Source organism: Centroberyx affinis, unplaced genomic scaffold, assembly GCF_046629955.1.
Source record: "Centroberyx affinis isolate AG114_WGS23_722 - 3 ecotype Tasmania unplaced genomic scaffold, CSIRO-AGI_Caff_v1 ptg004259l_1, whole genome shotgun sequence".
Classification (NCBI taxonomy): domain Eukaryota; kingdom Metazoa; phylum Chordata; class Actinopteri; order Beryciformes; family Berycidae; genus Centroberyx; species Centroberyx affinis.
In genome coordinates, this window is record NW_027281988.1 from 14115 (window position 1) to 36804 (window position 22690).

The following is a 22690-nucleotide window of genomic DNA, read 5'->3' on the forward strand; positions in this document are numbered from 1 at the left end:
TATTTACATGAGAGAGATGAAACACAGTCGCACCAAATGTTCTAACACCCCCATCCGTTATTCAAACCTCTTCTCCTTCTGCAACAACGCTTAAGAACACTAAACGGATATACTGTGCATGTAAGCGCCTCAATCGGAACAGCAACTGTGCCTCTTATTTCCTGTTCAGCTGCATAGCATCAGTACTGCCACTACAAAGCCTATAGGCCACTGAGGTTAAACGTTACATAAAGGATTACAGTGAGGAGTTGATGCAGGCCGACATTCATAACATCTGTTCTGTTTGCTCGTCAAACTATGAAGACAGAGACCCCACAACATGGCATTAGCTGTCTGTGCAGATCTCCACAGGAAACTGGCACAAGACCAACTGGTCAACAGTCATGAAGCTGATATGGAGGAAGTCACACAGGCAGCCTGGTTGACATTCACATGCACACACACACGTACGCAAATATGGTTGTTCCAGTGCAGCAGCATACTGTGCCTTATGCATAGCATAATGCAAAGCTTGGTTTGGTTTAGTTTTGCTAAGTGTGCTGGTAAAGTCTCCCTTACATGTTTACCTGAGCCAATAAAGTTAGAAGAAGGTTGTTTTCACCCGTCTGTCTGTAAGCAAGATGTCCCAAAAAGTAACTAACGGGTTTGGATGAAACTCGGTGGACCGAAACCCTTGGGCCAGGTTGATTAGATTTTGGTGATGATCAGGATCTGGGATTTCTGCCAGACAATTATCCCTTTTTAACAGCATTGCATTCACGTGCCATTTCCTCAGAAAATCAGACCCGGAAGAACGATAAACAAACTGAGGCTTACTGAGGCTGCAGCTTTACAAGTTGGAGAATTGTTCAGCGCTGGTGGAGGTTTTTGCGCTCTAGGTTTGCCTTCCAGTTGGTACTGCACCACTTTCACAAGGTGCTGGCAAGGGTGTCATCATTACAGTGGTGACAGACAAGGGACGGGTGTTGGTCACGATGACCAAAATGTCAATACTACTTTGATACCATTGCGAAATGATTTAATTCAATGCTGAATTTTATAAACGTTGCACACTTTCAGCAAACGTGTTCTGCAAGTTGCAATCCCATTTCGATGTCACCTATAGCGGATGTAAACTTGCGGACTGGAATAGTTAAATGAAGGAGGAGGAGGACAGGATTGAAAACAGCTGAAACCATGGCAACACAGTCAGTCCACCATGTCTTAAATTTAGTGTACCTGAACTGAAATGGTGCCAGGAACGACACCCAACTGAAAGCTGTCCAAGTCAAGTATGGTAGCACAAAGCTGGATGTTTGTCGTATCACAGTAGATTTGAATTTTTAGATATTAAACCCAGTATTGTATTGAAGCCAAACTCTAGTATCATGAAAACACTGCAGGGGCCGTGCACAACTCTTTCAGCATCGTACTGACAGTCCATACCTACAGTATGCCTAGAACAGCATAGTACTGATAGTCTGCTATTTCAACTGTAGGCCCAGTATGGGTAGTGTACTGATACTGTACCAAACACATATTGGCTCAGTACAGGCAACAGCCCGGTACTTGTGTAATGGAAAAACTCAAACATATAAATACATATGCGTGACCCAGATGCACCCTACCCGTTGCCATATCTCCATGTTCTCAGGTCTCATACAGGCTCCCTGTGAGGCGCCAGGCTCCTGTCAATCATTAACACATCCAGCCATCCTGGGTAAACTTTGCTCCTGTTACTGGAGCTGACAACACAGGCAGACAGGCTGCAGAGACACTGGAGGTGTGGAGGCTCAGGGTGCAGTCACTCCAACGTTTAGCTAACAAGGTGTCACAGGTATTTCCTGTGTGCCGCTGCTGTGGTGTATTGTGTCTTCCCTGAGACAGAATACAGGAGACAGAAGACAGAATATGAGAGTCAAGGCGAGTTCCTCATGACAGCAAACGCTCAAGGACCCATACAGCACTGAGACCCAAGTAACCCAAGTTTAGAATCAAGAAAGCATCAATGATCGAGCTTCTTCTTCTTAAAACTGCACTCACGTTCCTCGTGAAGTTTGGTGTGCTGCTCCCTGAAGGCCAGAGCATGGCCAGGATGCACTGGAGTTGCTTTTGATCTGTTCTTTTGAACTAGCTAAATACTTTTTACAATTTTGCCTGAACAGTGCCTTGGAGCTCCTTCTTTCATTAAGCAACAACCCCAAAAGCACCTTCAACAAATCACTCCTCCTCACACACCAAAACCCTATACAAGTAATAATACTTTGCAACCCAAACGGTTCCAAAGTACAAGAATCAAATGCTATTATTGTGTAGCAGTGAGCTTAAGTTGGTCTGATTTATGTTGTTATTTCAACATGGTTTAATATAGATGCCAATAAAGATCTGTAATCAACAGCTGTCTGTTCTTTTGTCTTATGTTGGATGTGAAATATATTTGGCATCATGGATTGGGCAAAGAAAAAAAAAACTCTTTAGATCGCTGTCCAAATAGTTAAATTTCCACCCGCAGGTCTTTGGGCGAGCAGAGATCGACTCCAAGAATAGCTTGAAGGCTGAAACGTTTGAAGTTTTCTTTCATCCTCTTCGCAACCAAAATAATTATTTTCACTTAAGTTTGCCACGTTTTGCATTCTTTTGAAACTCCTTGGCATTTTGAGTCCTCAGTACGCAGGGTGGCAGGCTGGCCTTGTGTTGGAGAGACCCTGCCATAGCTGAAAGGTCACAGGTTCAAGCCCTGTGACAGCCGATGCGTCATGTCAGTTTCCTTGAGTAAGACACAAGTCACAAGTCACATCAGCTAAATACCTGAAGCGTAAATGTAAAACGTAGGCAGCAGTAGTGATATCTGGGACGATTCGCACAAAGGCGATGTTCACGGGCCCAGGTGAGGGCCGGGCGCTCGCAGGACGCACATAGCAGGCATTCCTCCAGCACACCGAACACAACAACACCGCACCGCCAGAACAGACACCTGTCCTGCACCCCGGCCCATAACTCACCACTCTCTCCTGCTATGCTTTCCTCACACAACAGCCAAGTTATCCGTCTGTGAGCCTGTCAGTCAGCCACGGTCGACTCATGTATGTGTGTGTGTGTGTGTGTGTGAGTGTTGTGTCAGAGGAAAGCCATGTCCCCTCTCTCTCAACACGTGCTCAAATCCACCGCTACGAACTGGATCCACCCTCCTGTAATGTCAACACTCGCTCCGCTACAAACCCGGTGACATTCTTCCAACTGGAATCCAAAGGAGAAACGCACTATTTTCACCGGTGAACTTTCCATTCTCCTCTCCTCTCCCCGCCTCTCGCCCAGTAACGGCGCTTGTCTTCAGTTACCGTCTCCAGTCCATTTATAAGTCCACCTTTCCGCTTGCCTCACACAGACATACCAGCGGGCCGAGCGGCGGCGGCGGCGGCCCTTGACAGCACAGGCTAACTATAACACTGCACGCTCCTGTGTGAAGTAGCGTGCGCGCCCCCACACACACACAAACACACACACACACACACACACACACACACAAACTATACTGGCACTCACTCAGTCAGGTTCCCGTTCCCTGGCAGGTTCCACCGGTAGAAAACGATAGTCATGAAAGTCGCAATCTGAGCCGATTTGAGCGGAACATGCGGAGAAGAGAAGTTTGGTGGACCCACGCTCGTCTTGCGGCTTGTTTGTAGCGAGTGGGGCTGGAAAAGCGTAAAGAGACACCGCGTGGATCAGGTTTCCCCCCCGAGGGGAGGAGGTGGAGGAGGGGGGTGGAGGGGAAGAGGCAAGAGTGTCGGGGGGGCTTCATTGGCCGAACGGAGACCAGAAGCGGCCGCAGAGAGACGGGGGCGGGCAAAAAAAACGCTGGGCGGTATTGTACATCCCAGTCTCTCTCTCTCTCTCCCTCTCATTCTATTTCTGCTCCTCTCTCTTTTTTAAGTCTGCTGCTGCCCAGGGAGGTCAGAGACAGAGATCAGTCCTCCTACATGAGGTGGAGGTGAGCCCGAGACGCGAGAAAAACCTAATTCGAGCCGAAAGTGCCGACAACACCTTCAGCTCGAGGAGAATTTGGCCCAGATTAGCCTCGCTTGCTGTTGAAATGAGATATCTCCCTCCACTAGGCCATATTTCTAAATTTTCCACTTTTACACCCCTGCATTGGTGATAAGAGGGGTTTGATTCTGGGACGTCACCGCAGCTCGTGTCACTGTGAAGGAGGAAGAACACACCGACGTCACAGGAGGAGGAAACCAGATTTTTTTTGTCGCCCACTTTTCATCGTGTCTGACTGACTTCAAAACCCGCCAGATGTTTCCACTATTTCACTATCCAAACCGACCAGGCACAATCACAATGTACCAGCATTTGGCTTAGTGATTAGTGGTAATTTCCCATCCTGCACATGAGTTAGTATGAATTACCAACTTGTTTGAATAAGTCAAACCAGACTGGTAAAGATCCCATATGCGTCCTAGGACTGCAAGATTAAAGCTAAAACGATCATACAGATTATTTTGCCAGATATTGTGATCACGACTACTAGTCTTGAGAATTGAGAAAGGAACGAAAGTAATTTACTGCGGCCATCTTATGTTAACATCTTGATTTGTAACTAAAATAAAATGCTTCAACACTGCCAATATGGAGAGAGGTTATGGGGGAGAAGAGAGGAAAGAAGAGGAGAGGATATGAAAGAAGAGAGGAGAGGAGGAAAAGAGAGAGGAGAGGAGAGGAGTTTGTCCTTGTTTATCCGGTGTCTGGCTGGAGTCATCTCCTTCCCCTCTTCTTCCTCCTTTCCTTCGTTCCTTCCTTCCTCTGCCACGGAGCATTAAAGGTCTCCTAATCCTTCCTCCAGGCTTCCCGCCAGCCTCGTCACTCCTCTTCACCGCCTCTCTCTCTCTCTCTCTGTCACTCTCTATTCATTCCTTCCTCGTTCTACCTCGTTACAGGAACATCTCTGTGGCAACACTTCACGCAGCACAAAGTAGTGAAGCTGTTGATGAGACTATAATAACTGCTGTATATTTACATTATAACAGAATAATTCTATACTGTATGGTTTCATCCAGGCAATCTTATTCCATCCAAGCTGATAATTCCCATAAAGCTCTGCTAGCTGTGATGTTTTGGTTGCCATGCCAACTCTTATGGTAACCAAGGAGCTAGTTGGAAATGTTTCTTGCCTTTTCCTTATTCTTATGTATGTTTATTACTTTGGAGAGAACTTTTCACAGTACACATGCGCCAATAACAGCAGTACAAAAATCATAATACCCTTAGGGACTATGGTGCTTCCATACAGCTTTTAGAGAATAGGGAATACTTTGTTTTCTATTTCAATTATTCAGTCACTTGAGCATCCATGCTCTATTTAGGTTGCAACTCTAACAGGTGGGCAGCCCCAATTCATTTCTAATGGCAGATGTCCTTTTTTGTGCTCCTGATCACAAAAGAAAACTAATGACGACCACTGTATCTTGCAAATTAATGCATTTATTTCTGAATGCATATTGTCATTTAGCCATACTCATGCAGCCCTAAAAGAACAAAAAAAAATCTTCCAGTTTCCTCGTGTCCTGCAGGTGACAGGCCAGGCTCTCACTGCCTTCCACTACTTGACCGCATACAGAACACGTGCTACAGGGGGTCAAAGGTCACTCCGCTCACAGTCAGCAGCTGATTGATAGCGGCGTGTGGGAGAACGCCGACTCGGCATCGGCACCATCTCTACCTCTCAGCCAATCAAAATCCACACAATATAGCAAGCTATTGACCAGGAGCATGTTCTTCAATACTTTTTAACAATGAGCTGTGAGAGAGCTTTGGAGCATTTGTAGTAACTTCACCTTATCATGGGTAATCTATTACACTTATATCTGCTTCAAAGGGTTGTCAGGAGCGGCTCCATATAAACCCCCTGTCCACACTGTAAATATGCATTCTCATTTCCTACTGTTCAGTTAAAGGAAAACATTCGGTTTGGGTGTTTTCATCAAGCTTGTCACAGATTATATGTAGAGTCAGTAATGGTCAATAGTCAGTGAGCAGAGTTTTATAGGAGTTCAAATCAAAACGGGGAGTTATAAACCAAATATAGGATGATATCTTGGGGGTGTAGGCAGCTAAAATAAATAGCATTCACTCACTGGCATCTTGGTAGCTTGAACACACACACACACAGACACACACACACACACAGACACACAGACACACAGACACACACACAGACACACACACACACACACACACACACACACACACACACACACACACACACACACACACACACACACACACACACACACACACACACACACACACACACACACACACACACACACACACCATAGCTACAGCAGCACTCAGTCTTTGGTATCAAGATAGCCTATACACACACATATGCACGCGCACAGGCCATGTTGCACTTTGTCCTACCGACACAGTGTGCAAATGTGTTACATGATTTATTACTTGTTTTATCAGCATTATATATATTGTATTATATTGAGTTTCTGGGGTGGAGTCAAGCTTGTGATGAAGTTTCTTTTTTTAAATCACCTCTAAATCATAAGTAGCATCACTTTATTTGCCAAGTACCAGACAAGTAGAGAGAATTAGTCTTGGTGACGTTGTTGCCTGGAGACATGTCAACAATACAATATTTGCACTGAAAATGTTTCCACTGTGTAATTGGTGTAATTATTATTTTATTGTATTGGATCATTGTCCTGCTGGCCTAAGGCTTGTTTGAATGATTGATGACAACCATGTGGTATACACAAAATAAATATAGTCAGTGCATGGCTTTGTCAATTCAGAACTGAGAACTGATGATGGTTTATGAATGAAATGTTTTCTGTGTGCACTTTTTTTAGTTTTTAGTTGTCACTTTTGCATCTTTTCTCTCAGTGTGTTCTTGCTGGATTCTTTCTGTCTGTGATTTCTGAACCCACACACCAGAGACTTCTAGTTATTCTGTTTATCATTTTCTGTCATTACCCGTTCTACTTTTTCATTTATCAATTTCCGTTTTTCCTTTGCAGACTTTGAAGCTTTTGAAAACCGCTGCAAGAGTAAAACCGAGAATTACTGATTATTATGAAAATTCCCCACAGCGTGCGTCACAGTCTGCAGGCCGGGGCTCCCCCGGAGGAAACTGCACCCTCCTTGCCTTCCTCTCCATGTCTAGGAACGAGTCCCACTGCCAGCCACGGGATTTATGTAATCCGCTGTGCCTTACGAGGGCCCGGCTTGTCGTTTTTGGCTGGAGTCAGACCTGTGACGGAGACTAACCCGCCGGTGGAGAAGGAGGAAGAGGAGGAGGAGGGGGAGGAAGAGATGTGATTCGTGGTATCACAGACAGTTAACCTGACAGGGCCAAGGATACAGCTGTCCAGATCTACGCCCCCCCCTCTGCTGCTGCCACTGCACCTCGGGGCGCGAGGTAACCAGGACACGACCGAATGATGTGCAAGTGAAGAGGAAAAAAGTCACCAAAACAGCTCACTCCGTTAGGAAAGAAGAGGAAATACTAAACCCTGAGAAACCCTATGAAATACATGCAAAATACTACTCACTTATTAAAAACAAGCAGGATTAAAGTGGGAAGAATTCAGAAAAACAGGAAATATTTGTTAGAGAAGAGCAGAAATGGAGTGTGCAAATAAACTAAAATCCTCAAACAAATTAAATGAAATGAGTAAAATGAAGGAAAACAGGTAGCTTTGTTAGAAAATACTCTGATAATATACGCTGATAAATCATATCACTGATACTGCTCCCTCATAAACAATTACATCCTCTAACAGCATGATAAAAATGAATGGAAAAGCAAAGAAAAACAGGAAACTGCAAAAAGAACGGGTGTTATGTTTGTGCAAAAATTCCAGAAAAGAGAGAGATATTTGACGTGATATTTCTCTCTTAGTAAAAAAAAAATTACATCCTGAAAAATCATGACAAAACGGATAGACGGGAGGAAAACGGGAATCTCCATTTCAAACAAATGGGAGACGTGTCCAAAAAAATAAAAATGAAAACAAGAAAGAAGAATCACATCGCTGAGAGATCATAAAAAATACATTGTGAGAGAGTAGGAAAAAAACAACATGCATGAAAATACAGCCAGGATGCAACAAAAGGGAAACAGAATCCTTATTAGAAACGAAAGTAAAAATCGTCAAAACAAAACTAAAATCCTCTCCCTCTCTCTCTCTCTCTCTCTCTCTCTGAGCGCTGGTGTAAAACATTCCTAAGTGGGTTGAGCCTTCAGGCGGCCTAGGAGACTGCCAGCCAGTTAATAAAACACAGCACTGCCAGATATGCATCTCCTTGGCAGTTATATAATGTTAACAGATTAGAGGTAGAAGAGGCTGTCAGGGAAAGAGCAAGTCGCACAGCAAAAAGGGCAGTCAGAGTGTTTGGCAACCTGAAGGCCAGGCAGGCATCAACATCGTCTGGTAGGGCTGCGCTGGCCAATTTGATTTATTAATTGGATTTTAGCGGTAGGTTTAATTAACACTGCCCTTTCTCATCCTGTTTTAGCATTTGTTACACAGTGTTTATCTACGGAGTTAAGTTCACAGTAGACCGAGAGCGAAAGTCTAACTTAATCCTGGTTTACACTACCAGTCAAAAGTTTGGACGCATGCATTTTTCTTTATTTTTTTTACAATTTTTCACATTTTAGAATAACAATAAAGACACCACAACTATGAAATAACATAAATGGAATTATGCAGTGACAAAAAAAAAAAAAGTGTCAAACAAATCAAAGCCATCTTATATTATAGATTCTCTACTGTATCCGCCCTTTGCCTTGATCGAAAGGCAAAGGCTTTAGAAAGAAATTCATACATCAGCATCAACTTCACGATTTATATTTGTCTAAGAAATGAATTTCAAGCATTTAAGCAGAAGCCTTTAGGTCAAAATGGCTTTAAGAGAATGAGGAACATAGTACATTCAGTCAGGTGGGTCCAAACTGTTGACTGGTAGTGTGTGTGTACATGTATGTGGGTGGAGGGAGCTTGTGAACAGAAGGAAGGGATCCAATTCAAATGCATGAGAGTGAATGAGAGACACTCTCCTCCTCCTCCAGTGACTAAAGGCCTTCATATACTTGCTGCAGAAATGAATTTCAGCAAGTTGTTACATGTAAAGACACATTTACACAGATTTTTCACACACCAGCCCCCGCTGTGTGACCATCTGCAATTGGTCTAAGGCCACATCCACACTAATAGGTTTTCATTTTAAAGGCATAACTGTTGCTACGTTTACGCCTAGCGTCCGCACTACTCCGGCGTTTTCGGACCCCTAAAACAGAGACTTTTGAAAACGCTGCTGACCCCGTTTTAGTTTGAAAACTCCGGGATTGCGTTTTAGTCCGGACGGGTGGAAACAGAGACTTTTGAAAAACGATGACGCAGACGCCCACGTTCGCATCCTGATTGGGTCTTATCAGTCACGACGTGTCCTTCCCTGATTCGCAGAGTAGACACATCTGCTTCCTGTTTACATGCCCAGTGTATGTGAATGGTCATGCGATGTGCATTTTCAGGCGTGTTAGTATGGACGGAGATTATTTCTGAAACGCTCGTGTGGACAGAGATGGTTTTGTTTTAAAACGAAAACGTATTAGTGTGGACGTGGCCTAAAACATCATGTCGCCCTGAGGAAAAGCAACAAACATTTCCGTTTCCGGTTGATTGCTTTTTTGTTTCCATCTCCATGTTGACATCTCATGATCAGCTTTTTTCAACATGAACGGTTTGGAGGCGGAGCTTGCCGAGCTCGTCAGAGGATTTCTGCACACTTATGATGAGGATTTAGAAACCATTTGGTTTAAATCCTCATATTCACTCAGATGCCTTTGTCACTCTTTCACCGCAGCCATTGTTGTTGTTGTGAGTTTTTGCCTAGGTTATGGTTACCACTTTAATCTTCATGTGCCCCCACTGGTGTGGAGTGTAAATAAACAAACAATGCAAAGCCACAGTGAGTATACACAGATTTGCATGTGGCAACGTGTTCAACTGTGTTTCAGGCAAGTTTTGCTTCGCTGTGGACACCATGGCCAGTTTCAGTGCCATCCTCTATCTTTTGAGATGTAGCCTACAGATGTAGCCTCCTCTATGGGTCCTTGAATGTTTGCTCTCACTATCTCTGTCTCAGGTAAGAGACAATACAGTACAGAAGCAGCAGCAGCCGGGAAATAACTTTAACACCTTGTACACAAATTTGTTTGCACCGACGTGTTCGACTGTGTTTCTATTTCAGGCAAGGCCGACTTTGTTGTAAGAATACCTCCGCCTGAAGCTACTGAGCGGAGCTACAGGGAGCGCTGCAGTGGATCTGCTCAGCGGCCAGCAACAGACTGTGGCTGCACTGGGAAGGTGACAACTGAGGAACTGAGGAACTGAGGAACTGTGAATGTGAAGTGAAGCAGAGCGGAGAGCGTGCTCAGTCAGTCAGTCAGTCAGTCAGTCAGTCAGTCAGTCAGTCAGTCAGTCAGTCAGTCAGTCAGTCAGTCAGTCAGTCAGTCAGTCAGTCAGCCAGCTCCGGATACATACTGGCAACAGAAGAACGACGGTAAACATGTTCCTCCTGGTGTTTTAGATATGCAATCATTTCGAGTTATGCACGTCTATTTACACAAGACTATCACAACTTAGTTTAATTTAGCTAGGTAGGTTATTCTGGGACAATATGTAAGGGATAATGCCTTTCAAGGTGTCCATTATCAGGAATTAATGGACGACGGGGAGTCCATTAATTGCCAAAGAAAAAAATATTGAGACCATTAATTTATATTTTCATGCGTTTTGTAATCAAAATCTAAAGTTTTTTACAAGCCATAACTTTCCCTGGTAACACCTGAGGGTTTCACTAATACCTGGAACAATCATTACGATCCCATAAGGTTCTTATGCAATGGAAACGTTGTTCACTCCTCCAGTAAATAGGACGAACCTTAGATAGGACTTGGCAGCAGGAGATATTTCTAGTCCGCTCAGCTCATAGAACCCTTTGGCTCAGCTAGGAGCCAGAAAGCTAACGTTATGCTAGCAACATTCAAAGTCAATAACAAACAGTAAATATAATTTGACAGTATGTTTAACAACAAGACTAGCTAGCTATCCAGCCATGTCATTGTCCCCAAATCAATATCAAGATTTTCACGAACATACAAATTGTAAACGGAGGCTTGGATTGTGTCCCTGTTGCTATGGTTACTCATTTTAGACACAGGCTGATGCTACGTAGCCAGCGCATTAATTTAGAACAGTGAACAGACAGTTTCACTGGAACTACTTAGTAGGTGTCCATTATCAGGAATTAATGGACACCCTGCAGCCAATCAGAATCGAGTATTCACCCAGACCATGGTATAAAGTAGGCTAATGCCTGGTGCTATTACTATAACTGAAATGTTAGCAATTTACATTAGACCATTCATAATACTGTAGTTAGTGTTTACAACTTTATTTCTTTTCCAGGGATTCCCAGTTAGAATTTGATTCTGTAGGACTGCATAATTAAGTATAGATAATTCTATATTGTAAATGTATCTTTCCATGATAAATATCCATGTAATTTAGTGATATTGAAGTGTTTCTTATATTTTCAACCCCCCTGAAAGTAGGTGTGGCACATCGCACTTCCAATACACATGGCCAGTCACAATCTTTGTATGTGCAATGTGTGCAAAACGAAAACAACAAATCAGCACCTGTTATGTTACGAAAGAAAAATCCTAAAAATGTTGTTTCAGTTCCTGTCATTTGGAGATACTTTGGTTTAAAACACATAACAAACAAGTCCAGACTCTGTGCAAAATTTGCCTCGGGGCTGTAGCTGCGTCTCCAAAGTAATAAAGTGTAATTACTTACTTCAATATTGTAAATAAGGAAACAATAAGTGTCAGACGGTAAGAGACAAGACTTTCTAGCTGCTGTTATTTTGAGGTAGGCTCCACTGAAAAAAATGAAAAAGTGTAATAAAATAATTGAAACCGAAACAAGTAATCAGAATTAATAATTGTGATCACAGGGAAAATAATTGGGATTATAATTTCTGTCATAATCGTGCAACTCGAGCAGTCAGGTGCATTTACTATTCTGATTTTAAGAAAGAAACGTGAGACACTCTGCTTCATAACTGACGCTGTTTGGATATTTGGTTCTATATTCAACAAACAGGCTGCATTTTTTTTACCAGAGTCGATTATTCATTAGATCAACAGTGAGCCTGTGTGTGTGTGTGTGTGTGTGTGTGAGGGTCAGGTGTGTGAGGTCTGGTAGCATGTAGAGGTTTACATAAGGACACTGAGTGTATGTGGAGCGTGAACCCAGAGTCACACACACACACACACACACACACACAAACAAACAGAGATGAAGACAGAGGTGCTAGCATGCACACACAAATATATACACATTCACACTCGAACGCACCTTCAAATGTGCAGATATGCACGCACACACACAGCTGGTCACAGATGCAGAAAAAGAGACACACACACACACCAGAACAGGCCAACACAGACACACACACACACACACACACACACACACACACACACACACATACACAACGCGGTTGACTAATTATGAGGAAGCAGCAGTGAGTGGCACACCAGCTCTGTCCTCATTATACCAGAGTGGGCACAACCTGAACACAGCAACACACACACTCTCTTTCTCACACACACACACACACACACACTGTACTCTAGGGAGGGAGAGCACAGGATTCCCGTCCCGTCCCGTCCCGTCCAGGACGCCAGACACACCCTCCCTCTGTGGGCCAGCAGGGCCGCACCTTGGCTGAGGATGAACCAGGAAGTGGCTTTCCAGCGAACCGCAGACTGACAGGCCGCGGCTCTGTCTGAGTCGGTGTCTGTGTGTCTGGTTTCTGTCAGGCAGCATTCCTCCCCTCCCCTCCCCTCCCCTCCCTTCCCTCCCCTTCCCTCCCCTTCCCTCCCCTCCCCTCCCCGCCCCGCCACACCACACCACACCACGACTGGATTTACACAGGTGAAGAACAGGGTTTCTCAAATCTGATTCAGACCATGTGTTGCAAGTTTGTGGACCAATATCGAAAATGGGCTAAGGCCACTCAGTATTTATTTTAAACTTACACCTTTAAACATTATGTTGGGGGTACTAGATGAAAACGGTCCCCAGATAATAAATACAATTATTCTGTTAAGTAAAATATTTATATTTAAAGCTCAATCAAGAACTAATTTGAATCTAAGTTTCTTAAAAAATACAGCGCAAAGCCAAATTCTTTTGGAAAAAATAATTGCTACAAACCATTACAAAGTAGCACAACACAATATGAAATGGGAAAAAATTTGCTCTAGTGAAAAGTGGGACTATATAAAACTTTAAATACGCTCTACCGGTCATATGTGTATTTCAGTTTCTAAATGCACTGGTACTGTCAATCTAATTATTTGAAATACTGACGGGATCCTATTATTTTTTATTTTGTCTTTTTTATTTATATTACTTTTTTTACTACTTGTTTTTTTTGTGAGGATATACTGTCATGTCATCATATTGTCGTGTGTGTTATGTGTATTATTTGCCTGTAATAATAATTAAAAAAAAAAAAAAAAAATTCAGATTCAGACCTGGATCCAACAGAGCTGGGAAGGGAAGTCAGGTGGCTTCCTTCATTCTGGAGGAATGTTGGCTCTTTATTACAGCTCGCTTAAAATCAGAAATCTAACAGTTTAGACTGTAAAAATATTAGTACTGAAACGATTAGTTGATTAATCGATTATAATTTTGATGATAAAGTAAAAAAAAAAAACATTTGCTGGTTACAGCTTCACAAATGCTAAGATTTGCTTGTTTTTGTTCATTTCATATCATTAAAAAACGTGTTATGGGTTAAAGTTATTTTAAGAATGATTTTGAGTTCTGGTAACTTGTGATGGGCTTTTGTCATTATTTTTAAACTAAATGATTAATTGATTAATCGAAAAAATAATTGACAGATTAATCAATAATGAAAATTGTTAGTTGCAGCTAGGGCTGAACAATTAATCGAAATTTTATTGAAATCGCAATATGGCCTACTGCAATTTTCAAATTGCAGGAGGCGCAATATTTGTTAAAGGTGAAATGTGTGTGTGTTTAAATTAAATAGTGCTGCAGAGATGTCCTGGCCTACACATCATATTCTAGACTTAAGAAAACATCTTTGTTTGGTACAGATCCCCGCAAAAATCATTAATAATAATCATTTTAATACGTTTTTCAATGAAAATGAGAATAATGATGTAAAAATTATCATTCCCTCTAATAATCATATCGTAATTGCAATATCAGTCAAAATAATCGCAATTAGATCATTTTTCAAAATCGTTCAGCCCTAAAAAATCTAGCGTCTTACATAGAGCTTTCATGTTAAAAGACATTTTCCACAGGTGTGAATTAAGAGACAAACGTGCAGAAAACTGCTGAAAACACACAAAGGCAGAAACGTGTCTTTCTGAATCAAAAAAAAAAAAAAAGGTGTAGGTTCACACTTACTCAACCCAGCACCTGAGAAAAGATCTGCGTACAAATATGTTCATCATTCACAGATGTATACAAGCTGTCAGGAGCCAGATGTGATGCAATTCATACTCAGTGTGTGATGTGAGCAGAATAAAGTCAAATTCCCCCATAAATGCTGAGAAATGGAGGATTAAGGCTGTGATACACCGACGCTCCGCAGAGCCTCTCCCTGCACCGTGACGCACAGACAGACGCTTTGACCGGCCCATGTGTGATCACCATGATGATCTACCTGTCTGGGCACGTAGCTAACACACACACACACACACACAATCACTATTCATACACACACACACACACACAGAGGAATGGGTATGAAAGCACAAACACAAACTCTCAGATAGAGACAGGAAAATAACGGTTTCATCCACAGTGACTGGTTCAATCCCAAATCCACCGGTCCTGTTGCACCAGTTTAGTGGAAATTTCAGAGTTCAAAGTACTGTGGAAAGAAGTCAACATACAGAAAGCCGACTGACACACCGTCAGTGAGTCGCTTACATGTTAGAGGACAGCTGAAGCTCATATCGCAAATTCACAACAGGATCTTTCACCGGTTTCTTCAACGAATTTAGTCTAATCCCAGCCAACATGGAAGATAATATTATTAATAATATTAGCTAGGCATAATGAAATGGCTGGAAGAAATGACTGTCATGTTCCTGTACTAATATTAAACATTTTCTTTTTTTCGTATAGCAGCGCTTGACAGGTGAGCCAGAAAGTTCATTCCAGACCCTGCTGGTAAGGTGTCACTTTTTTTTTTTTTTTTTTTATGTTTTCTCAAAAAAGTACGAGTCAATATCACACCTATCAAGATTTTTTCTCCAATCAACAACAATCTCAGGATCAATAGCTGCGGTGACCAGCTGGTGAACTTCATGATCTGCTCACAACATCCTTACTTTTGCATAATCACAAACTCAAAGTCAATTTCAGTGGAGTTTCCCCTTTAAATATTTCAACAACCGTAGTGAATGCACATCCACCCTCAGCCTGGGTGTTTGTGGCGTTTACTTGGTGACACCCCCCCACCCCCATCCCCACCCTCCTTCCCTTCCCTCCTTCCCTCCCCTCCCTTCCCTCCTCCCCTCTTACCCTTGAGCAGTGGCAAGGGCGTGAGCTCTATGGGTTTGCCCTGAGAGCGGAACTGGGACGAGCTCTGCGACCGCTTCTGCTTGGCCTTCCTGACAGACTTCCGCGAAAATCCGTCCACTTTGTCCACAGATGGAGACGTGGTGGCTGCCGAGGACATAGCCCTGCTGGGAGACACACAGAGGGGGGAGGAGGGAGGTGGGTGGAGGGGGGGGAGGTACGTCAGTCTGGGAAATACTGGGACACTGCAGGTTCATCATCATGACGCATACAAGCATCAAACAGGAACCAATAAAACACAGAATCATATTAGAAATGCATTTGGAAGCTCTGAATTCATTTCAAATTAGGGCTGCATGATTAACTGTAGATCACAATTTTAGCTTCCACAATCAATAACGGTAGAATATTAAAATTTTGGCAATATTGGAACATAGGGTTCAACTGATATGGGTTTTTGAAGGCGGATAGCAATAATAATATTTTTAGATGAAGTTGATGATAGCCAATATTTTGTTTAAATTTGATGTTTTCATGACAAAAAATTGTTTTCAGTTTTTCCCCAGAATTTTATTCTTGTCAGGGTGGAAAAGCCTCTGAAAAAGCATTTATTCCATCATGGGACACTAAAACTCTCCACTGAAACCCAGACGGATGAAATTCTTTCAATGGTAGAGAAACTCTGGGAGACATTACTGGCGTTAAAAACGAAAAGAAAAGAAAATTTCATTACAGGTTTTCCTATAGCTGTGGTCAGGAGGAACCTCCATCATATCAGAGGTGGAGACACTGACTGATATCTGATATTTAACAAAAAGCTCATATTGATCCCACATATCAGTGTAACCCAACTGAAACATTTCATTTCACTTGTATTTGAGAATAGTCCAGATGCTGACATATGGTGCCAGAAGTTCAGTAAAATAATTTTCCTGCTCAAATCATAATAGTTATTAATAACAAGTGTGACTGTAATATCTGGCACAATAATCAGGATTATAATTTTAGCCATAATCATGCAGCCCTATTGCAGATTAATTATAGTATTATAGCCATGAGTTTTTCTTGGTAGTGCGCTCATGAGAAAAAAAAAAGAAAAAAAAAAAACACCACCTGACTTTTCTGAGCTACAGAAACAATCCACCTTCCTTCAGCATTTTATTAGTTTGTTTCACAACAAACCTGCGCAGCCAAAGCAGACAACCTGATTTTCCCAGCATGGGAGAGTATTTAGGCCTCGGCCTGGTTACAGTACACAAACACACCGCCTCCCGACCTGACCGACACACACACACACACACACACACACACACACACACACACACACAACAAAAACACCACCGTCTACACACAACAATGGTGCTGCGGTTCAGAGCCGAGGCCACAGAGGGAGGAAGCTGAGGAAATGCCCACTGCTGTGTGTTTGCTGCTGATTACGTCTCACTGCGTTCATCAGAAGCCTCAACGCAACGCCGCTCAGTCTGCAACACCAACGAAGAACAGTAGAAATGCACAAGTGCCGCTCTACTGCTGCATTTCTGACCCACACAAGAGGAACTGTTTGGAAAAATACAATCCACTTTTTGCTTTCTTTTCAGCTGGCAGAAGTTACAAGGAACTGTCTGGTGCCACGTCGGTTGAGAAGCTTTTTTTTTTGCGAGACATTACACTAATTTAGCTCTTGGTAGGGCTAATATAGGTTTTTGAAGGCCAATACTGATAGTTTTGGATTGTAGCTGCCATCAATATTTGTAATGATAATCAATATGTTTAAATTTGACCATTTTCATGCCAAAAAAATCCCCAAAACCTGGAAGCATTCAACGTTGGAAGGGTGGAAAAGCCTTTCAGACCTTAAAGCTGTCTCCTGAAACCCAGAATAATCATAACATATTAATTCATACTTTTGTGGCATCCAATCAAAATGTGGCATTAGAATCAATTCAGGTTAAGGGCTTCCTGTAGAAAACCAGTGTAGAAGTTAACAACTATACAATAATATGGAATCAAACAACATCCATCATGTCAGAGGTGGACAACACTGACTTGCCCATTCTTAATAAAAATGTGCTGTATCGGTCTACCCTAGTTCTTGTATTGCATTAAAGACTTAATTAGAGCTGCAACGATTAATCGGTTAATCGATAAGTTGTCAACTATTAATCGCCAACGATTCCAGCTTCTTAAATGTGAATATTTTCTGGTTTCTTTCCTCCTCTATGACAGTAAACTGAATATCTTTGGGTTGTGGACAAAACAAGACATTTGAGGACGTCATCTTGGGCTTTGGGAAACACTGATCCACATTTTTCACCATTTTCTGACATTTTATAGACCAAACAACTAATCGATTAATCGAGAAAATAATCTACAGATTAATCGACAATGAAAATAATCGTTAGTTGCAGCCCTAGACTTAATTATCTGCAGTAGATATGCAGAATAAATGCAGGATGGATGAATAAACTGGGACTTGTGCAATGGCTGCCACTGCAGGTAGAGGTTAATATGCATAAAGGCTCTGTGTGTTCATAACAGAAATAGTTGAGTATAAATATAAAAATATAAATACATAATTGCTACATCAATCGTCTTAAGTGCTGTCACTTTGACCCCTGAACTCCTCACTGTTGGATGCTTGTAATTACAGTTAGCCCATTTGCCTGTTATTAAATATCAGACATCAGTCTGTCACTGTGGCCCGACTCTGATATGATGGAGGTGAGGAAATTATTTTACTCGACAGTTTCAGTTGTTGCAGTCTGTGGAACCTGCAGTGAAACCTGCCACACCCAGACTTTTTTTCCACACCGGATATCGTCTCTCAGCAGCTTCAATACAAAACTATTGATATCAATATCAGCCTTCAGTATCAGTCACATCCCACTTCTAACGTTGATGACCTCAGAATTGAAGCTTATCCTACAGTCGCACTCGTTACAAGTCACTCTGTATACAAGTGTCAGTTAAATTCCTGACATGTCAATGTAAATATTTTCTTTGTGTAGGCCTAATTGTGTAATTTGTGTATTTATAATTCACTTGTCAAATTAGTAGGAATGGGACCACATGCTTATCTCACAATACACAATATGGGGTTACAATATGATGTAAAACCTAAAAGTTTAGTGACAAAAGCTGTGCAGAATCATGTTTATTTCTGAGCCACAAATCTTTCTAGCGATGACATTGGTTGCTGGGATGTAAACAACAATTTGAAAATGTCATTACAAAGTGATAATAATATAATTTGGATGGAGAGCTTGTGAAACTGTGATGGTCAAGAGTCTCATTAGTGATTACTACAGCAGAATAACACGGAGCTGATATCACCATTCATTTTTCTGACCCACGATACGTATTGTCACATTTTTGTACTGCGATATATTGAATTTCTAATATACCGTCCCATCCCTACAAAAAAAAATTGGGTACTTCAGAGTACGAGGATCCTATTCCCACTCCAGTTCACTCAGCTGTATTAAATGCCGGCCTGAGAAGAAATGAATCAGAGAATCGTTATGTAAAAAGACGTGAATGAGACGCTGCAGGCCGTACTTGAGCAACACGGTCCTACACATCTCCACCGCTCTGTCAGGTCACCGCCAGTCATCTGTCCACCAGGCCGCGTATATTACAGCCGGCCAAGGAAGACAGACAGGGCAAGGAGAGGAGAGGCACTGGGACACTCAGCCTTGAATACCAACACACACACACACACACACACACACACACACAATGCTGTCATCCTGCTGCCTGGGGGTATGGATGGCACTGGCTGACTGTGAGAGCTTTTTGCAAATCTTTCTAAGGCTAGCCTCGAGTTTGGGCCGCACAACTGATCGTCTATCATCATAAATCGCAGTTTCACGTTCTAAAATTAATGATTGCAGAGTAGTCGCGTGGTATTTCTAATGTCCGCTGTTGTTCAAAATCGTCAAGGAGTTGATATGAGATGCCAAAAGTGTGGGAAAATAACTTTGTCTTGCCCCTACTAAGTATGCCATATCACTCTATAGATGAAGATTATTCTTCACACTGACAAATATCAAAATGTACGGGATGATGGGCGTCTGAAACCACAGAAAATGTGTAGCTGTATGTAGCCTATGTTGGGAGGACACAATGTTTTATACACTTTTCCACACGTTTTTGTGCAATTTCCAAATTTATCAACACCTGGAACTTACAAAATTATTTCTCCACACATTTCCAGACTTTATAGACCTGTGTGGGAACCATGTATATTTACAATGTGTAGCAAAATACCTGGGATTATCAATTTTAACAATAATTATGTAGCTTTACTTGGAATAGAGCTTGTGAGGTCCATTTATTTACTACTCTTCCCTACAGGTAAGGATGCACACAGATGAAACTCACACTGCCAATGCCAATGCTAATTATATACAAGACTTGGGAGTTATCTGCCAAAACTGATCTGCTACAGACTCATTGTTTCCTCTTTCATAACTACACAGCTGTTAATAATCCATTTGTGTGAATGCATTCTTCTTGGGATTAGTATCGTCAGCAGGGTGGGAAAATACCAGCCGCCAAACGCTGGTACATCTTGTCTGCTAAGTTTGACTTCTCTACTCTGCCACTTTGGCAGGTAACCAACCATCATTTGGAGATCCTGTTCTGTTCTAAAAATGATACTGGGTGATAAAATAGAGGCTAAATATACACTACCTGTCAAAAGTTTGGACACACACATTTTTCTATATTTCTACTATTTTTCACATAGTACAGTAATAGTAAAGGCATCAAAACTATGAAATAACACAAATGGAATTATGCAGCGATCAAAAAGGTCCATCTTATATCTTATATTTTAGATTCTTTAAAGTAGCCGCCCTTTGCCTTGATGGAAAGACAAAGGCTTTGGAAAGAAATTCATACACAGGATCAACTTCACTATTTATATTTGACTAAGAAACACATTTCAAGCATTTAAGCAGAAGCCTTTAGATCAAAATGGCTTTAAGAGAATGAAAAACATAGAACATTCAGTCAGGTGGGTCCAGACTTTTGACTGGTAGTGTAAAGTGGACAGCAAATCTGGGGATGTACACAAAAAAAGTGTCCTGCCTTGGTTGTTACAATACCTAAATGTTGACTTCTGTGCCAATATAATGCAAAGTATTACAGCTTCAATTCTACACCAGTATCACAGGATTGAACCAGTAGGCAACTCTTCCAACAGGCTTTGACACACAGCTCTCTTCCATCAAATATAGAAACCATGAAAAGAAAAAAAAAAAATGCTTTGCACCAGAAGCTATTGTGCCAGTTTTGCCATTCAAACCACGGCACAGGACTATTCAAATGTCATACAAAGTGCGTCCCACAACCAAAACAGTCCCAGCATAACAGCCTTATCAACTGGGCACAATGTAAACACAACAAAACACTGCAAATCGACACCTCAACACCTGTCCCTCTGCTGCCGAGCCTCGCAAAGACCAGACAGAGAGGGTTAAGGGATCTAAAATCACCTTCACATTGAGATTATCTCTGTCTAATGGCTTATAATGGAACAGCTTTGACGTACACACTTTGCGCTCCGTAACCTTTGACAACCGCTTCTGTTAAATCCACAATTCCAGGAGTTGTGACGCCGCCACGGACAGAAAAGGTTCGTTTCCCATCCCGGTTTTGGCCGGGGGCGTGTGCAATAAAACGCTCTTCAAAAACGCTATCCTCTCTGTCACGCCCCGCAGGCTTCACGCACACACTGAATAATAAACAATTCCAACTTTCAGTCCGCGGGGGGATCCATCTATACCGCGAGCCTGATTCATTTAACTCTGATCAAACCACTCTGCTACATTTTAGGAAGCGGGCGTGAAGTTTTACATCTCGATAAGCGGCGGGGAAAGATTCATTAGTAACCAACTCTCAGTTCCTGCCTGCCTCCTTGACAACGCCGCTGTAGCTGCATCGCCAATGGCAACACTGAATATTCTGATGATGAGTGGTCGATGCTTCCCCCACCTTGTAAATGCCACCAGTCCCTGCCAAGTTGTGAAAAACGTTGAACTAATACGCATCCGCAAACACATTTTTTTTTTTTAAACGAGGCAGTAGTTACTTTTGGCAAACCGGACCCCAACAAGACGCTGTCAGCTCCACTTACCTGTGCACAGGGGCACTGGAGTCCCCATGTACAACCATCAGTCCTTCACTTTCTCTCTCTCGCTCTCTCACTCTCTCTCTCTCTCACTGACTGGCTGGCTAATGGCGAAAAAGCTCGAGTGCCACCGCTACACATGAGGGACAGCGCGACTACGGCTGGTCAGGCATACGGCACAAAGCACAAAGCCATTCCCCTCCCATGTCTCTTACATAAGAGAACAGATGACATCCACACAGGCTGGGGGGGGGGGGGATTAAAGAAAGAGAAGGAAGGAGAGAGAGGGAGGGGGGAGAAAGAGAGAGAGAGAGAGAGCAACAGGGAGAGCAACAGAAAGAGAGGAAGGGGAGGGAGGGAGCTGCTCAACAGGAAGTCAACAAATAGGCATCAGCAAGGCCAAGCAAAAGGAGCTGAAGTGAAGGAACAAAACACACACACAAACATGTTCAGAAACACACACACACACACACACAGGAGAGATGAAAGGGAGGCTGGCAGGAGAAAGGCTCAAGGATCTAGCATGTGGTCCAACACTGCAGCCACTGAATGCAAGAAACAGTCAAATTAAACTCCACGAATTGTTCTGCTACTCGCTTCTTTACAATAATATCTCATGTCACCACTGTTGACTACATGCCACATCCTGACAGCAGGTCTAATTGGTTGTGATTCATCAGACAATCGCACAGGCAAGAACAAACAAACTCAGCAAGTTCACACACACACACACACAAGACCGTCGACATCGTAAACGCAGGGGACTTTGGATGTGAAGTTATCTCGGATGGGTCCCTCCCCTCCATGTGACATTCAAAAACCTTGAGAATGAGCCAGCGTGACAGTCCCAAACCTGCAGGTACACCTTCACAAACACACACACACACACACACACACACGTACAGCGTAA

General features: G+C 42.5%; 1 protein-coding gene across 1 annotated transcript in view; it reads right to left on the bottom strand.

Annotated features, from left to right (window-relative positions):
• The window catches only part of LOC139664376 (serine/threonine-protein phosphatase 2A 56 kDa regulatory subunit epsilon isoform), a gene marked incomplete at its 3' end in the record, with an annotated part of 38278 nt that overhangs the window by 13664 nt on the left and 1924 nt on the right, over window positions 1-22690 (bottom strand). Inside the window, exon 2 of the mRNA XM_071543180.1 lies at window positions 15648-15811. Within this exon, the coding sequence (XP_071399281.1) occupies window positions 15648-15804 (157 nt within the window). The remainder of the gene's footprint in view (window positions 1-15647; window positions 15812-22690) is intronic.